We start from the raw sequence: 19,936 nt of genomic DNA on the forward strand, positions 1-19,936 counted from the left end.
ACTTTCTCCTGCCATCTGCCCTACAATGTTGTAACTAATCTGATAACTCAACACTAACTTAATAACACGCAACTACATGGTTTTCACACGAATGCTGCCAGACCCTATACACAAGGTAACTGGGCGCATTCTCTAATCTCTCATGAAACTTAACGTAGTCGTGAGTGCCTACTTGTAGGACATGCTGACGCCAAAGAAAACTCACTCACAGCAGATCAAACTGCGTCCTAAAATTCTTAGAAATGTATTTCTAGCCTCAAAGGTCGGTATAACATAACGCTCAGCTAAATAATTCACCTGATCCCTGAGCACATACTAAAATAACAAAGGGAAATGCAACTCGTGTACTAACACGCTCATTTGTTGAATGTAGTTTCATGTCAGCCCATGTTTTTAAAGAACGCACATGACTTTGCTGTGCGCTCTAGCACGACATCATACTCTCATCCAAAGAGCGTTAGCATACTAACTCACACCTAACCAAGGTAAATCCCTCAAACCAAGGCATTGTCAAACACGCATCTTAACGTAAATGTTCACAAAGAACCACATGCAAAGAAAACAATGCCAGATGCCGTATACGTAAAGAACACTTAAAAACTTGCGTAAATTTTGCGCTAAGAAAGCCTGTACCAAATGTTTTTATGCATGAGCAGTTCGAAAAACGCTTCTCGTGTTCTTCAAAAACATTCTTTAACAATGCTCATTCACTCTCTAAAGACGGTAGAAAACATCGCGCTACACAACAAAAGGTACGTAGCATACAATCTACGGTTTCGCTCGACAACGCTACTACGCTTTAAAAACCTGCGGGGCGTACAAGTCTTCATTCGCGACTAACGTGCTCTTATATCCAAGAAAGCCAATTTGACGCAGTCGGCTGACTGGTGCGGGTCACTGCTTCCGCATATCAACTTAACTAAAAAACACTTAAACACTGCATAATAAAAGAAACCGAGAACGGAAAAACTGTATCCAAACAAACTAGCCGTGGATATGACAAAGGAATATTACTTCAAAACCAAAAATAAGCAAACAAACATGCTTCCCAGTAAATTCCTGTGTCACTCTCTCCAGCTTACAGCTGTCCCTCACTCTTCAGTCGTACACGGGGGGGTCGAGGTCTTGGCAGATTTCGAGAACGCCCAGTACCACAACGTGCATGTCTTACAAGCTGAACTGCAGCGTTACGCTGCATTTGCGATTTCGGCCGATTTTCGTCAATCTGGCGAAGGGGACCCGAGCAATGCGTGGGACAGAGTGGCCATGCCCTCTTTGGGCTAGCTCCCGTGCGGTGCTTATCTATTGTGGCCTTTTTCCTTGGATCCCTTTGACACTCCCGTCCCCGCAAAGCTTTAAATCTCCGGCGTGCATTCCGTCGCATGGAGGCGCGCTGTGGCCTACCCTTTCGCCACTGGTGCCTTACTTCATGCCACAAAGGCTTTTTCGTCGAACTGGCCGATGAGCTACTCTCTTTTCTGTCTCCCCGATGCCTGCTTCCTCCTTTTTGCATTCCCTTTGTCGCGCGCATACGCTTCACTCTTCTACGGCGACGTTTGCGAACGACTTTTCCCGCACCATTAGGAAATTGACCTCGGGTTGCTTCATCGGTGGAATTACAATTCAAGGGTGCTTCTGCACCACCTGCCTTAGTACTTCGGCACTTTGATTTCTTAGCTCTGTCGCCTTGTCCGGCCGATTCACCTGTGCTAACGCTGTACTCACGTGCGCCCTGAAACGTTCTGTGGATAGAACGGAAAGACTGGCACTTTCCAGGCGATTCTATTCGCGAAGAACCTGCTGTTCTTTTTCTTTTCATCCGGCGGCCCGGACGCATGCAAAATGGCTTTAACGCCGATTCAGAGCTCCTAGTCCTGCTTGTTACGCTAAAAGGTTTTGCGTCTTCTTTTACTCGCGTGGTACTTCTTTTCTCTCTCGCGGCTTTCGGACGTCTCTTGCGTTTGTGCCGCTTCTTGCGACTCGTCTCTGAACCTACCGCTCGCAGCTCAAGGTCGCTAACACTCTCACTGCACCCGTCAGCTGTCGACGCCGCGCCGTCTAAATGATTTTCGAAAAAATCACCTATTTCACACTCTAGACTGGCGGACAGCTTGACGCTCTTAGGAACAGTGCAGCTGCTTTCCTTCAAACACTCTAGCTCGCATTGCTGAGAGCTGTCTACGACTGCACTGATATCCCCGCTACCTACTTTCGCTGCTTCTGAGCTTTCTTCGGTGCCCTTGCGTACTTCCACACTGTTTGCAAGTTCCACTGTTGCGACAAACACAGTTGAGGTCTGTGCCAGATTGTCTACAGCTATTCTAGCTGTTTCGCTAACAGTTAACAGGCATAGTACCTCGTCGCACTCGCTCTGGCCTTCGTCGGCCTCTCTACTCAGCGCAGCATCATTCGCAGCAATCAAACTCGATTCGCCTTCGAATCTGCTGCTATGTTCACACGTGCTAGCCTTCTCTAAAGCTCTGGGCCTGCACCTTGCACTTCTCGTGCGCTACACTTGCGAATGGCTGATACTTCCGCCTCATTGCCTTGATTTTCTGTTCCAATTGTTCGAGCACGAAGGCACGTGCTCGATCACGCTCTTTTCTATCCCTTTCCCATGCCTCTCTTTGGCGTTCCTTTCATTTTCGTTCCTCTCATTCCCGTACCTCTCTTTCGCGTTCCTCTCGGTTCCGTTCCTCTCTTTTCCGTTCTCTCTATCGCTCCTGATTTCGTTCCATTCTTTTCGTTTCTTCCCTTTCCTTCCTATGCCTTCTTTCCGTTTCTTCTCTTTCCCGTTCTCTTTCTCGCTCCTTCATTTCCTGTTTTTCTACAACCTTTACCGCGTTTTTAATCTCCTCCTCACTGGCTTTTTGCGAGATCAGCCTCATAATCGCTTTCCTGCCCATTCCTTCCTCTACTTCAATGCCTAGATGCTTACTCACAGCCAAAAGTTCATCTCTTAGCATTGCCTTCCACGCCATGAATGCCGTTGTACTTTGGTCCTGCATCTCGCACATAATTGGGTGATCCCTCTAACTCACAAATAGGTGATCCCCTAACGCACACACAATCCCGCTTCTAATCAATTCACTCTCGCAACATGAAGCCTGGAAAGTTATAGCAAAGACCAAGCACTCACCACAGCAAAGCACCATGTTGTGAAGTTCATCTCACCGCTGCCAACCAGTTGTTATGGGTCGGAAGGAGGAAGTTGCTGATGGGATCCCACCGCTGCCACCAGTTGTAAAAGATGGGGGACTACCCGGTCTCTTGTGGTAGCGTGGTGTAACCGGGTGGAGGAAACGAATGCTGACAAGAAGAGGATACGGAAAACAAAACCGGTTTATGGCACTATTTACACATATTTACAGCAAAGAAAGGTTAGTGGTTTCACAAACCACGAGCGTGATGGTTGAACCGTTACATGGTTCAGAGCGACGTCCAGCACTCTGCGGCGTCGTTTTAAGCCCTGTTGGGCTCCTCCTCTCCAAGTGGAACACCAATCACACACACACAGGTGATGGGGACGAGCATGCACGGTCCACGTGAACGTCCAATATTGAGTTGTGAACACTGCACTGCAAGGTGGCGCCAGCAGGGCTCTTCCTCGTTGTGTGTGTTCCGCTAGTCGAGAGTTCTCACGATCCTGACAACGTACATCAAAGGGTCTGCCGCACAACCCGCCTAATTAGCGGGGTGATTTGCGGTGGCCGCCGCAGTCTCTTCCAGGAAGATGCTGTCTTTGTTGTCCTCTTTCATCCTGGCGTCGTGGCGACACGACGTCTCATCTTCCGGCTAGCAGGGACAATGCCTGGTGGGCATAGGCAGTCGGCCGGTCGGCTACTTGATTGAGGATTAAAAGAGCGCCGCTCCCCCGTCAGCTCTGGCGCCGGTCACGCCAGCTTCCCCGTCGCCCGATGAGTCGCCGAGGGCATCAGCCACCGCTTCTGCTCGAAGAGACGACAAAAGGGTCCCTAGTTGAAAGTCAGGAACTCGCATTCGTTGTCACATGGTCTAGGTAATTACTCAAATCTTCGACAGCGTCTGGCAGACTGGGTGCCGAAGGGATTGAGAGCCTCTCCAGTGGACCGGCTTACGCACCATGGCGTCTGCCCAGATGAATTTCCAGGCCAAACTTAACAGAGCCCAGCGTATCGGCATACTGGTCCACTTCGTGTTTCAGCCAAAGCTGCTCTTGGTCTTTCAACTTCACTTTTTCCTAGAACCGTTCCTGTCTAGCAAGCAGTTTTTTTACACGCCTCCTGTGCTCGGCCTCGGTCACCTGAAGCTTCTCACGAAGATTCTGCAGCGTGGACTCCTACTCGGTGCGGACGACCTCTCCTATGTAATGCAGCCTTGCCTTCTCCTCAGAGAGCAGCTTCTCGTACTCAGCTTGGACGGACTCAGCCTCCCGTCACAGCGCCGCATTCTCTTCCGCAAGTCGTCTAATTACGGTGCCCGGGTCAAGTGCCGAGTTTGAGCTAGCACTCCCAATGCTCTCTGCAATCTCATCCCTTTCCTTCTTTAGAGTCGAATGCGCTTTGGAGTGATTCAGTCTTTTTCTGCTCCTCCTCGAGTGCAGAGGAGAGTTTCGAGAACTCCTCGGGGTGCCTGTCGATGAGCGCAACCATTTCGGTGAAAACCTTTGCATGCTGTTCAACGGCATCCTTGTCTCTCTCAATGTCACATGCGTGGGCCGCCTCTGTACCAAACTCCGGTTCATCTGTTGTTATAGTCGTGTCCCTGCTTCCCGTTGCTCTAGGTTTCTTCCTTTTATTCCTCGTCTTCTTCCTTTTTTTTTGCGTATGCTACTTCGTCATCCCGGGACTTTGCGACCGCTTTTATGATTGCTGCCCTCACTCGCTCCACAGGGCTGTGTTGCGTCGCGTCAACGTCCCACCTCGTGTCAGCGTCCGCTCCAACGTCAGTGACCGCTCCAACGTCAGCGACATCCCATGAACCCTGTCGACACCAACGGGCCTCTACCTTGCATTTATAGAGCTCACCTCCCTCCTCCGCAACAATGGGTACGGTCGATGTAGACGGCTTGGTAACTTGCTGAGCAAAGCGAGCAAGCTCCTCCAAGGAAGGAAAAAAACAGCCTAAACAGTTGTCGCTAGAAATGCGGGTAGCATTGCCAATTAAGATACGAGACCTTAACCACCTCAGATGCAGTGGGGTCCGCCGAACAGAAGTGCGTCTACATGGCCTGAACATAATCTCGTAGACCCTCCTGTGGGTGTTGCGTTCGACTGTCGAGCTCACACCTGATAGAGGATTCGTAAGAACTCTTCCCGGAATGCCACGACGAACTGGTTCCAGGACTAAAACGGTGGCTGAAGCCACTTCCATCGTTCTGCGGTACCACGCAGAACAACTTGGAGGACCCGCCGAAGCATGTCGGACTCGGAAAAGCCGCTAACGGTCAAGTACACGAAAAGATTGTCAATGAAGTCGAGGACCGATTCCCTCGCATCTTGACCAGAAAAAGTGGGCACATTAAGTGGCGTCGTCAGTGCCATGGTTGCGGACTACCAGGTACCTCAATGTCCGTGGCCCACGGGCAGGGTTCTTCCCGTTGAGCGCCAAATGTACGGGGTTTCGGGGCTGCTCGGCCCAGAACCTCGCAGGGAAGACGCAGAGCCAGACCAGGAGCTGCCGCGTGCCACCCCGCACACACCCGATCGTCCTCTTCCTTTCTCCTACGGCCGGCGCGCTCGTGGCCACCGCTCCCATAACGTTTGTGTCCGACTCTGAGGAGTCGTTTAATAAATTTGACAATGACGCAGGGAAACAATACTGGAAATAAATAAAAGATTTTATAAGAAACATAGATGGGCATTTTTTAATTTTTAGCGGCTTTCCCACCCCCATCTTTAATTTTCGTTTCGGACCGAGCAAGCACCCCCCTTCCCCCAAGTCTGGTCGCATTATCTTTTACCATAGGGGGACAGTTGTTCAGCATTTCACAGTATGTTTGTGGGTGCCAGGTTCCTTCTTCAGACCTACCTGTAATAAACTTGTTGGTGGCTCCCTTGAATATCCGAGGAAAAGATGCCTCAAGCATGGCCACAAATTCTGGCAACTGTTCTGTCAGCCCAACAAGGAAATAGTGGTTCACGAGATTGTGCTTTGCCTGCTCCAAGGCCCATGGGTTTCCTGGAATCCTGGAAATTCATGAGACGACACTCAGCTCACCCACAACAGGGCACAAAAAATGGAAAGTGGTTGTCTAACAAGTGTAGCACCATGTGTTTTGAGTTCTGAAGAATGCCTTGAAATTTCCAATAAGGTAAGCATTTCCTTATACAGTTGAACCCTTTTATAAGAGACATGCACTGATGAGCAGTTCTTGTCCTTTATATTCCTTTCCAACTCAAATATTTTCTAAGGCAGAACAAAATTTTTAATGCTCTTTTTTTGCTAAGAGACCATTGAAAAGCATTTTTAAAAAATCCCTGCGATATCCACAAAGTGAATGATGTTAGAGGAGCTTGCTCGGAGGTGCACGGGGCATTTCTTGGTGACACCATTTCTATAGGAAGGCTTGTTAGCGAGCCAGCGCGTGATGTGTATGTCGAAGGCAGCGTTGTCGGGCACGTTCACCACCTGTCCCTTTGTGCCCTATTAGCTGCTGCCATGAGTCAAATGCCTAACGCTCATAAATGGCAGACATGGAGCTATCACACGTTCTTCAATGGGGTTGAGAGCAGGCAGATGAGGAAGGCTTGAGAGGATATCGGTATCTATTCATAACACTCATTGTAGGAACTTGTTACGTGCTGCCGTGCCTACGAATCGGCGAGAACAAAGTGAGGAAGGGAGCACACAGGCCATCGAAAACCGATGCCTTGGGTAGCGGCACACCACCTAGTGAGCATGTTGGAATCACCGGAGAGGAGACTGGAGCGGCGACCAAAGTGCACACTGGCAACACTAGTGTACACGTTGACGGCCACTGGACAGGGTGCTGGTATAATAAGCTGCTGAGCAAGCTCCTAAAAATAAAAACAAGATTTTATCAAGCTTTGACTGCTTCTGCCTTGCAAAAGGATAATTACTCCCAAGTAATTTCTCTTACTTTTGTATCTTCTTTGCAAAGCACAACTTTTCACATATGCCTAATATGGTTCAAAAATACAAAAAGAAATAACCGCAGTGCAAGCTAAGCAATTAAACTTATAGAAGGCAACATGTGAAACTTCTACATAGAATGAAGTATATGACAAGAAAGCAAAGCAGTTAATTATGACAATATATCTACAGTGGTACCACAATGACATTACCGGACAATTATATAAAGTGGCCACACAAATAATTGCTAGGCACATACCAGCACCTTGCAGCATGCCCACAGAAAAATGGCACTTGAAGCCATAGCCGTTCTTCTGCACAGTCCGCCCCTTTCTTGGCAACGCATTCATCGAAAGTCTGCACAAACAGAACAATTTTCAACTTGTTGCAACACAAAGGCCGATAATATATCACATTTGATACAAGACACAAGCTATTTATTTGTTTACTCAGTGAGTGAGCGAGTGAGCAAGCAAGTGAACAGCCGCTTCTACTTTTTTTTTTTTATTTGGAACATTACCCGCAGCGTCATCATAGGCATTATTGCGGGGTGCACAGTGCCTAATAGAATGAATCCGCAGTCTTGCAGCCAACTAAATCAGCTGGCAACACATTCTATTCCACAATGGCTTGTGGAAAAAAAGAATTCTTAAACAGATCCGTTCTGGGGTTGTATGGCCATACTTTAAATTTGTGGTCATGATGAGAGGAATGGTAATGCACTGGTTTTAAATATTCTGAAGGATTAATGCCTGTTTTCTTATTATTGATTGAATAAGAAAGTTTCCATCTTAAATTACGTCGTCGATCTTGTAAGTGTTGCCAATTGAGTTTTCTTTTCATACATTGGGAGCTTTCATTTCGGTCATATTTTCCAAGAACAAATCTTGCTGCTATCCACTGAATGCGCTCTAGTGCATAAATGTGTACTTTGTGAAACGGATCTCACACAGGACAGGCGTATTCAAGTATTGGTCCGACATAGGCGTAATATGCGGCCTGTTTAACCTCCTTGGTTACATGTTTAAGATTTCTTTGTAAAAAGCCTAGGGCTTTTCCAGCTCTGCTGAGAACACTGGCAATGTGTTCAGACCATCCCCCATCCTCAGAAAATGTGACACCCAAGTACTTGTATTCTTTCCTAATAACTTCATTGTTTAACATGTACTGATTTGTAAACCTATTGGCCCTTTTGGTGAAACTGATGTGAACACATTTATTAGTATTTAGTACCATATAATTATTTTTACACCATACCTCCACGTGATTAAGGTCATCCTGAAGCTTTAATAAATATACATAAGTTACACGCGTGGTAGCTTCAGATGATGAATGAACTTGGCAGAAAGTAATAGACCTATTCAAGAGGATGAAATTGTGGGGTATATGCTGTCTCTACTCTTCAATGGTCCCAAATCTTGTAAGGTCTTCCGACCGACCGGCCAAGTCAGAAATTTTGTTTATACTGTAGAAATTGTGCAGCGCTTATGGACTATTCTACCATAAAGAATGTTCTGTAGCATATTTACTCAAACAGGTTGGCAATGAATAGTAATGGACTTCTATATAATGGCTTTATGGAGGGAAAAAAAAAAACGACAGGTCACTGCAAAAGCTGGAACAATGGTCTTTCAGAGCCTGATTGATATGTAGAATTTAACGACCCAAAACCACCATATGATTATGAGAGACACCATAGTAGAGGGCTCCGGAAGTTTTGACCACCTGAGGTTTCAACGAGCACCCAAATCTGAGCACACGCACCTACAACATTTTCGCTTCCATCGAAAATGCAACTACCCCAGCAGGGATTCGATCCCGCGACCTGCGGGTCAGCAGCTGAGTACCTTAGACACTAGACCATCACGACGGGGGTCTTTCAGAGCCTTTCAGACCTTTCAAGCACCCTTGCAGCGTACTTACTACACAATTAACCGCCATAACTTCTGTGTAGCAGGGAGGCAGTTACTGCGCCATTCTTCGAGACGGTACCCACTGCACTGGAAGGAACTTTGTGCAATTTTTCGATACTGTGGCTGACAACAATGAAGAATTATGGCTGAAGCTTTTGTATTGGGTTGGAGCATCTGACAACCACAAGTCATGCAATGCACACTATGTGATGCCTGGTCATTCCTTTGCTGTTCTAAAATGCTTTATTACTCATATTACCCCGATTCCTTTCCTGATATCGAGCCTACCTAAGGCCAGTTTGCAACGGAGTTTAAAAGCACCAGCGTGGCTCTGTGATAGAATACTGCGCTGGCACGCAGGGGACCTGAGTACGAATCCCATTATCTTCTTGGCGTTTTTTATTTACTCCTTTTTTTGCGTGGCAGTGGTTATGGACACCGGCGGCGGACAACTACGGCACAAGCAACCTTTGCTGTGATGTCATAACAGCTATCACTGTAAAAATGATTTCAACATATATCAACCCTAATCTTCAGAAGATCTATCATAACACACCATGTAGAGTGAATTGTTGGAAGCATCTAACACACAATGTGGCCGCTCCACAAGGTCTCTTGTGCTCAAATAAGCTCGCCCCATTTTTTTTTTTTTTTTTTCATTGTACCACAGGTGGCCACAGGAGCCCCATAAATATGACATGACAACAGTATGAAGATGACACCCATTTATTCACCCCATGCTTGATTACTAAGTAAATTAATTACTATGGTTTTACATGCCGAAACCAGAATGTGAATTTGAGGTTCAGAGAAAAGACAGGAATAACCAATATTCTAGATGACATTAGGAAAACAAAAGTTGACCTGGATGGCCCCCCCGCAGGGTAAACTCGTTGATAGAGCAATGAATGGGTATGTAGAGATGGCAGAGCTAGGTCGGCTGATAAAGTCAAGAAGTTTGCATGAATTAAATAAAACAAACGCTCACAGGATGGCATGAATTGGCGATAGTTAGGAGAGGACTTGGTCCTGTGGACAAAGAAAAAGCTGAGAATGATGATGATGCGTGTATTTACCAGTCGATTTTCAATTATTTGGCAAGGTTCTATTTTATAGGTCATAATATTGAGCTTTTTCCCAGAGAAATAGCTAGAACTTAAGGTCATAACTAAACTCAGAAAACCAGTTAATGGAAGGTGACAATATAACCAAACAACAACAAACATCTGTATTTTTTATTTTTGGAAGATGTAATACATTTGCCTTTGTTTGATGAACACATTCACAACAGAGGCCAAAGTAGCTGATGTACAAGAGCAGATGAGGGTCCACGGATGCAACTTACCATCTTGTTGCCTTGTCTTCGGCGAACCAAGTAAGGCCTGAAGTCATCTCCATGCCTGAGAAAATAGAAATATGAGACGAGACGATCTAGAGGTCGTCTGATGAGATTGATGTAGACAGGCTTCTGGATGACGCCATACCTGCATAGAACAGCAGAAATTTGATAAAAACACATGCTTACATCGAAGCATAAAATGACATTATGCAGCATGACATGCTTGAGGATATTAAAAGAGCCATACAGATTCAAATGTATAAAAACACAGCAAAAGCATGCTTGTTTTACAGCAAGATTTCCACCTAAAAATGCACTACGAAAAATACACCTTTACTCCACAGTTGCAATGAAAAGCTTTGCTACTATGGCACTAAATGTGTAATCAAAGTTCTGTACATAAGAATTTTTTAAGGTGTTTGGCTCTCATACACACTAAGTTGTGATGAATGTATGATGCTGACTAAGGTAAAGATATGATGAACTGCTTGGGCGCTATGTTTATTCTCATTATACAAACAACTTATTTGCTGTGATCTTGTGCTCACTAAAGAACATGTGGCTTACTGCACAGCCCGTAAATGCTCGTCCTTGCAACAATTATTTGTTAACTAGGCAAATGCCATGATAAATTCTACGGATAACCAACATTTTATCTAAAGATTCTTTTACACAAGTACTTCACAACCTATTCATGCTATTTGCAAGCCTCAACTATCGTAGCATCCGAAAGTCACAAAGACAGATATTTTTTCCTGCTCAATAGCCATTTTGTAACAGAGCAATTGAATGGCAGAAGAACTGAAGGAAGGCATCACACAAATACCCATTTCTGATCTGTGCAACAGCCAAGCCCATTATTGCTGCTGAAGTTGCATGTATTGCGTATGCTTTGATTGCGTCAAGAAAGTCATGTATCTTCTGGCTGTTATGGAGAAAAAAGTTGTAGCTATACACAGGCACTTGCAGGGAACTTGGGCAAAGCCATAAGAAAATCCACATTCACTTTACAAAAATGCAAATGACCTAGTCTTGTTCACCGTCCTCTTGACCAATTTGGGATGCCTCATTAAACTGAGCTTAGGTATTTAATTAGCAATAATTAATTAGCGAGCATTTAAAGCACTTTTTCAGGTACAGTGGTGGTGGTAGGGGCTTACGAGGAAGAAAAGGTGCATATTTCTATAGCCCTATTGGGAGAATGGCATTGTTTCGGGAAGAGGAAGAGTGGGAGAAAAGGGGATGGTGGTGTCAGGAAAAATCTCGAGGCTTGGTCAGCATGGCAGCAACAAGTTGGCAGGCGGCATCAAGGGCAGGGTGTATCGGCAGACCCTTGTCCGTATCCTCGTACAGGAACTCCACCAGATTATACAAGTTCTTTGATTAAGTTGTAGTGTCTAATAATTAAAATATAAATAATTTCTTCCTATGATAATACCTACTGTGGTTTAACTTTTTTTGGCTGCGTACCACGCACTAGCATGTAGTGACATGAGCACCCTCGAACGTGCTCCCAACAAATGAGAGAGAAGGTCTCTATGAACCACAAACAACAATGGTACCATAAAATTCCAAGCAAGTGCCCCTCCAATGGGACGGCTACTTTAAATGCTTCACACTGTTGCAGGAACGAGCACCCCTCCCCCCACCACCCCATTTCGCACACCGACCACACAACAACAGCCTGCTCGAATCCAATCCAACGCTTGTCTAGACAGTGAAATTTCTAGGTACCTGTGCCTGAAATCTGTTATAGGAAAAAAAAACACTTGTGCAGCGATTAGTAAAGTTATAAATCCTGCACTAATTGCAGTTCCACTGCTGTGAAACCTATGGAAGTGTGAAAGCCGGCACCCAGTGATTCCTGTTCATAGCAAAGTGCTCTGTTTACCGAATCGCCAATGATGTGAATGTATGAGGTAAGCATGTGTGATTTTCTGGCACGAGTAGAATCGTGTTGAGGAGATTCGCACGCTCAATGTGTGACATGCGTGCTACTTTTTGCTGCACTTAATCGACTTTCTGCTTGTTACAGCAGTTCAGATACGTGTCATCTACAGCAAGTTCCGTCAGCTTGTTTCCCTCTTCAGATGTAATGAGAAAGCGCCAGAAGAAGGAGTAATCACACACTTGGCAGGGTGGTGGTGCCCTCTTTTGCACAGCCCTGGTGTCAACCACATGTTTTTGAAGGGGTTTTCAACAACTTTAACCTAACTATTGTGCTTAATGTCATTATACACCTTGGCCGTTTATTTACACCTGGTTTTCAGCACCGTTAGCATTGTTTAAGCTTGTATGAAACACTTGATTGCGAGCGAGGTCATGTTATATAAGCTCTACGGATGACGAGCCGAGCGCCTAAAGTGCTATGCACATAACATATTTTTTTCACATTATGAGCGCCCCCAGAACTTAACACAAAACACCCATGACGACCTTCAGGGTCCCGCCAGCAGAAGTAAGGCATCCAAGATCTGTTTCAGTTCCTTAAAGCCATGCATTGGCTCATAAGACATGCTTGCATGCCATGCTTCTTACGGACTTATCGCAGTTTCTTTGCGTTTCTTGTGCTTGTGAGCCATCGTAATGCATCATGCCACAAACAAGAGCGTGAAGATGTCTGAGGAGTCTCTGTATATGGACACGGACACACACCCCCCCCCCCTTTTTTTTTTTCCGAGAAGAAAACTTTTGCGTCGCCATTTTAAATTTTGGTGCCATTCCAAGAAAGCACCTTCACTTCACTTTGGCAGTAATTTCGCATTGCTAAAGGGAGGGGCTCTAGCTCTCACTTTCACGGTAAGGGGTGGCCACACCCCTTGATCTTAAACACATCACTATCAGCTGAAAAAGGCTTTAACCTTGCCCTCTATGCTGTCTGGTGGCAGCAAGAATGTCAACAAAGCTTTGAGAATAGGAATGCATTATTTATCAGATATCTCAAGGCTAAATTTGACTCACTCCTTCCATGAATAAAGTATTAAGAAAAAAATGGCAGGCAATATTATTGTATTCAGTACAGTTGCTCTCCATACATGTTCATGCTTTCAAACTGCAGGCTTAATACGTCATTCATTCAAAGTAACTTTGAAAGCACTGACGTTGCTTTGGGCAAACGCCTGGTCATGTGGCACTTTGCCACATCTAGCACATTATCTTTGCAGCCTGAAATAATTAATACTACACAAGATATTATAACGTAAACAAATTATTTGGACATCAATTTTCTTAGCCTAAAGCTTCTCCACTGAACATTTCTGTTTATGTAGTACTGTAAAAGTTGGCTGGTTAATTTGTGTTATTTTACCTCGGCTTATTTTAAAAGAGACTCATAGTTGGTAAAGAGACAGGAAACAAAAACTAAGTTGGTTGCATTCTCATGATGTACTAGTGCACATTTTTAAAGATCTGCCCCAGTTAGCAGAAAGAGCCAGTATAAACCTCTCAGGAAGTCATGTGCATTAGTGTTCATACTGATCTGTCCCAGCAATGGAGGCAGATGGACACCACCTAATTTGTGCAGACTTACAATCAAACGCTTCCAACTCCCTCTACAAGCTAACCTCTAGTAGAGTGTCACAATCAGCTACGACCGCTGGACACATGACACAAGATTCCACAAAACACTGCTTCAGTTTATGGAAAGCACAGGCCTCACATCACACATATAACACACCAAAAATTATGTTTCATGGAGAAGCCTTTATCACAACTGAAAAAAAAAATTAAATAAACAAAGAGCACACATCAGTTGTTGCTGAAGCAAAACTTTGAGCACCAACATCATAGTTTTTTCCTACAAGATGTTAATATAATGAATTTTTTAGATCTAGATTCTTTAAGCATCCATGAAAGAGCAACAACAAAAGAAAGAGAGAAACACCTTTCATTAATCTCTGAAAAAAGCATGCTATTGAAAGGTAATGTAAATCAACAATGCATATTATTTCTTATAATTTTTCAGGGGTCACTGGCTGTTCTAGGCAACAGAAAATGAGTTGATCTCTAGCACGTTTGCTCACTTTGCAAAGTTGAGGAATGCGATGTGCCCATGGTAAATAGCAGGTTTCATGTAATGCCACAGGGAAATATTGTAGACAAACCTAATCTGAAAAATAAAATGACCAAGAAACGGACGTAAGAACAAATAGTTATGATAGCCTCGATAACTATATCAAAGTTGGCATTTTTTAGAGTCAATGTTTCTGCGAGGAATGCTGTAGACACTGTCCTTAATCCCCCCATTTATATTTGCTCACACCTAAGACCCTGCATAGTTTAATCCCCCCCCCCCCCATTTTTTTTTTGCCAAGACTGAACACATAAAAATACAGCATATTCCAGTTATCTTTTTCCTGATGTTCTACGGCCACACTACCTAGTCAGTATTTCAGAAAACATCTAATTAACAAAACATGTTCCAGAAAGCACTGATGATGATAGACATTAAGTCGTACAGAAACATGACAGCAAAAAACCCAGATGTCATGCTATCTCTGTTTGCAAGATTTTAGCAGTAAAGAATGACTAAGCAGTGCTCACTATGATTAAATCACTTTATCTCATGATATTAGATAATGTGCATGGACAGGTAGATATCATAAGCATCATTGGAGAATATCCCTTTTACTTTCTTTTAGTTTCAGAGTGGTGAATATTCTGCTACTTAAAAAAATTGAATCAAACAAGCAGCTATTTCAAACAAATTTTCAAAAGATTTCTCAGTAATATACTCTAATATGTGGGTTATTCATAAGTAAAAAAAAAACAAAAGAGACACTATTTTCTAAATTTTAATTACTGGACCAGGACTGCAACACCAGTTAGAACCAAATGAAATCAACAGACAATGAAGCCAATGAAAGTAAAGAAAACATTATAGCAAGTAGTCTTAATTATAGTGTAGTAATTATGGCATAAATGGAAAGCAATTAAGGTGGACAAAAAAGCAACTTTGCACTGGAAGTGGCTGAATCCACAAGTTTCAATTATTCGAAGGTTGTCAACCCCTACCGGTGGCAAGGTTGCTTTTGAGGAAAAATGATCCTTTTATACACATAGAATTTAGAAGAGGTATGCAAACGTTTTTGTATTGACAGAGAAGTTTAATGGCATATAGGCAATTCACTCATAATGTGGCCGTGAAACCGCTGGCCTTTTACATGCAGTGCATTAACATAGGGGGCTGGCATCCCTGCGACGGTGATTGGCTAGCACAGGTAAAGCTCAATTGCACCATTCCCTCGACCTATTGCAAAAATGTGGCAAGTAACATGAAGCTTTCCTCGAGGCATAACATTCCTCGAGGCATAAATGCGTCTACACAGGTTTGCTTTGGTACACAAGTGCACTGGCTGAACTAATGCTTGATGAAGCGAAGCCACATTTTTGCCCATGCACTCAACATGTACACAAGCACGTACAGTAGCCGTTTCTAGCTTTCAACTATAGTAATCTTGGCTCCTAAAACTGCAAGCATTTGCAAGGATGCTATTTAAAAATGAAAAGATGGATGTATCAAGCTGAACATGGATTGTTTTCCCAAAACAACCTTTTGCAGCCTGCTGTCAGGTCCCTCCAGACATCAGATGATAGTGCATTGCTATGCCTGATAGTGCATAGCAATGCGCTATCAGGCATGGCCTGGGTGAACTTTTCCATGGTTGAATTGTGCACGTTTGGTCACTGCATTGTACACACATTGCATGAAGTGCCTATGCATGAAGTGCCTTCTCTAGCCAAACAGATAAACTTCTGCTGGGGTTGTTTTTTTTTTTTTTTAGCACTAGGGCAAAGTGCTTGCTTAGCTTGAAGCCTCAGAACATTTGACTATTATCACCGGCGTGCCGCTTGCACTAAAGCTGGCCTAAATGTTGCTAAACCTCTCATTGAAATTGAACATAACTTCAGTGAGAGCAATTTGTGCCCCTTCATAAGATGATGAAGAGAGCGATTCAACTGAGGCCAGCTATAAAGAGGACAATGCCGATAGAGGCAGATGCAGGTATTGAGATGCATAGGTTAACAACAGCACGTGAGTATGTACTATGACTGGAGAGCCTACATGGATTATTTCCCAGACTTAAACCTTTTACTTGCAAATACAGCCGCTGAAGCAGGGACAGAAAGAGCAGCGACATCTGCATACCACCAGAATGTGATCAAGTAACCAGTGGGCAATATGAGCAATTGCACTAGTAAGCGGGACCAGTCTGCGTGTTTGGAATGCAGGAAAAGGCTGAATGGGAAGCTTTATTTCATCCACAAGATCCCAAAATTAGGCAGGGTACTGCACAGTTTGCAGTGCTTGTGAAACAAAATGGAGCAGGAAAGAAACTGCCAAAACTTGCAGATACAATCTAAAACTGTACCATGGAGAGTGTCTTAAGTAATTTCACAGGCTATCCAAATTTCCATGAAAGACTTGGGCATAAAAAGCAACAGCAAAACATTAGCATAGGCCGCATTGGGGATGCAATGCTAAAAAGGAGCTGATGGGCACCTATGTTGTCGTGGCTTTTTCTGCTTTACCACGTATTGAAAAACTCTTCTTTCTTTCTTTCTCCATTTCATTCTTGTTCTCCACGCTCTGAATTCTTCTCTCTTTTTTTTCACTCTGTTTATTTCTATTTATTTATTACTCTCTCTATTTTTCTTCCTTCTAGATCCCCCGTCTCTATTGGTCGCTTGCTTGCTCCTTCTTTATATTTTTTTTTCTCTCTACTTCTCTCTTTGTATCCTTTTCTCTCTATTTCACTCTTTGTATATCTTCCCTTGGTTTTCTCTTTCTGCATTTCTTCCTATTTCCCTTCTCATTCTTCATATGTTATGCTTTCCTCTCCCCCTCATCTTTTTATCATATCTCCTCCAGCTGACCTCTCATTTCCACCCCCAAGTTACACTATAATATTCAAGGCTATGCTATGTTCTGCTAGCGGGCTTGGACAGCCAAAGGATTAGGACGCTGGCCATTGGATCAGCTGTATACAGGTTCGAATTTCTTTCATGAATTTTTTCGCCAAGAACTTCTCTCTTTCTATATATGTTTCTCTTTCTTTCTCTCCTTTTGTACTCCTTCTCTAACCCATCAGAGTTATTATGCGCCACGTCAAAGATATTGGCGTATGTGTTCCAGGAGCAAGGGAGAGAAGCAGAAATTCGTCGGGTAGTCAAGAGGCCACCAACAACACTATGCTGAGCACACAGTTAGTTGTAGTTTCTATGTAACATACCAGGCTCACATATTCCCCAGATGTTATTAGACCTATTTGTAACAAGCCATGCAATTTCTACCCAATCCAAGATGCCACAATGAAACTGTTGAGCACAATACCTTTCTTACCTGATCTGGGAGTGACATGACATGCATGTTCTTAGATGTGTTCAAGTGGAGCACATGAAACTTGTTGGTAGCACACAAATCATATGCAACACCCATGAAGCTGGTGCTTCCAGTCTTGGGAACACGGTTGTACAAAATGACAAGATTGTCCATTGTCTTCTCAGGTAACCCAAAGTCATCCAAAGGTGCATCAGTACGGCTCTCTTGCACAGGAGGGAAGTCATGCAGCCGTTCATTGAGATAAAATAGCTGTAGCCTACCAACTGTGTCCGCTGTTTGAGTAAAAATACAAATAAATATGAGGCAAGATGAGCAATATTATGCATATCGACTCAAAAAATAGACATTAAAAGCACAAGGGTAATTTTCAGAAAGCTTCACTATGAGGACAAACATGCATGTTGCAAGTGATAATTTCAGTTTTGCTTACAAGACATTGCATAGCTGACATAATATTGTGTAGAGCAAGTTATGACTGCATTGATAGTATTGGTTCAAGAAACCGTTGAGAGATACGTGCAATCAATTTTCCTTGAACAAAAATTTAAGTTTCTTTTGCACGTGGAGGCAGTGTTCCTTGACGCTGAATAAATGGGGAGATTTCTCCTGCCTGTTCTCTATTTTGCCACTGCTTTCCACAGGCTCGTCAAAATCACTTCACTTGGGTGCTGGTTTACTGTGACAACTAGATATCATGGCAGCACAATGTTTTGAATTTCCTATGTGCTTGGAATGAAACAAAGTGTATATTTAAGGGCTTATTTTCTTTGTTGGACACAATATTAATGAGAACTGACAGACAATGATGCCAAGGAATGTTTCTTTCAGCAAAACACTTAGGGATTCCCGAGATAGCCACCAGTGAAGATATGTGAGCTTGCGTATGACTTGCTTGTCAATCCTGTTGGAATGTGTTATCACGAATGCCAAAAAGCACTTCGCATAAGTGCGCATTCAGTATGTTTATATTAATTCATGCTTTGCGCCGGCAAAGGTGTTGAAATCAGGCTGAAATTAAAGATACTCCTAAATTCACGTACATTTTTTGTTCTTTTATTGTACACAGCGTTCGAAATCGATAGAAATAGTTCAAGCTACTTGGTCGAAGCTTCCAGGTCGCACCAGCTGCGAGGAAATCGCACATCAAAGAAGCAAAAGCAGCTCGATTCATTCGCGACGTATTAGGCACTGTAGACTAAGGTACTAGCATATACAGTAGCGTTTCCCCCTCTCGATTACAAGGAAAGGTGAGGTAGTTTGATAAGCAGAGTTCGTGCAGAAACGGCGGAAATGTCGCTCATCTTCATGGCCAGATACGCAGCGACTGATCGCGTTCGTTTTCACACAGTTCGTGAAAGCTCCACGAAAGATACTTCAGTGGGACGTTCACACGGCTAATAAACAAAGCACACAATCACCGTTATGTATCTAAAATTTCATTTGATGTAAAACAACTCACTCAGTTTTAATCGTGAAGACTCGAGCAGTGCAAGCTTGTTTTCAAACCTGAGGTAAACGGTCACAAAGCTGATGGCGATGCAAAAGCAAAGTATGACTTTCCATTGCATAATACGACCTATCATTGCCAGCTCAGGAGTGTGCCTCGCGAGCACGCGCTGTTTAAACTAAAGTTTTGGTTTCCCTGTTCGTCAGGTACCATGAAAAACATCGCGTTGCTGGAGCGAGAAGTTTTGGCCATCTTGACGTAGCCGCTGCTATGCTTATATTTAAAACGTATGTAAAAAAGGGTTACAAATCGTCTCTAGTTAACATTATTTGTATTAAAATAAAACAAAACACAAATTAAAACATTCGCCGTTTATAGTTTGTTAGCCTATCACTTTCTTTTCCCGCACAACACAGGAGGTTCAAAGCACGACCTACTTTACTCCTGACCTGCCCAAAAAGCCCCTCTTCAGCGCCCACGTTCTAGTTTATAAATTTTACCGCTAGGGCCGTAACCTACAAGCCGTGTGGCGTTAGCCAGCGCCTGTTCCCCAACGTTACCTTCACTGTTTGTGGTCAAATTTCGACCAACAAAGCACTTATAGTGCATATTTATTATGCACAATTTAAAATTATTCAGAAATAATTATACTAAAAGTTATTCAATTTTTTTCTATTTTAGATCAAATGGACTCGACAACATATAAGCTGTCCCAACACCATGTAAATCTACCGGTTCCCACGTTTGTCAACCAGTGTCCTATAAATACTTAAGCGCACTAAACAGTTTACTTGACCAGCAATACAAGTAAAGAAATAGTC

At 43.7% G+C, this 19,936-nt stretch overlaps 1 protein-coding gene across 1 annotated transcript in view; it reads right to left on the reverse strand.

The window, feature by feature from the left end:
• Positions 1–19,378, reverse strand: part of LOC119161088 (heparan sulfate 2-O-sulfotransferase 1) — a 55,003-nt gene extending 35,625 nt beyond the window's left edge. Inside the window, exons 1-6 of the mRNA XM_037413422.2 lie at positions 19,128–19,378; positions 17,669–17,940; positions 14,349–14,434; positions 10,333–10,471; positions 7,334–7,431; positions 6,010–6,167 (exon numbers count right to left, since the gene is read on the reverse strand). Of these exons, the coding sequence (XP_037269319.2) occupies positions 6,010–6,167; positions 7,334–7,431; positions 10,333–10,471; positions 14,349–14,434; positions 17,669–17,940; positions 19,128–19,251 (877 nt within the window). The 5' untranslated portion in view covers positions 19,252–19,378. The remainder of the gene's footprint in view (positions 1–6,009; positions 6,168–7,333; positions 7,432–10,332; positions 10,472–14,348; positions 14,435–17,668; positions 17,941–19,127) is intronic.
• Between the last annotated feature and the right edge of the window lie 558 nt (positions 19,379–19,936).

Source organism: Rhipicephalus microplus, chromosome X (genome assembly GCF_043290135.1).
Source record: "Rhipicephalus microplus isolate Deutch F79 chromosome X, USDA_Rmic, whole genome shotgun sequence".
In the NCBI taxonomy this organism is placed as follows: domain Eukaryota; kingdom Metazoa; phylum Arthropoda; class Arachnida; order Ixodida; family Ixodidae; genus Rhipicephalus; species Rhipicephalus microplus.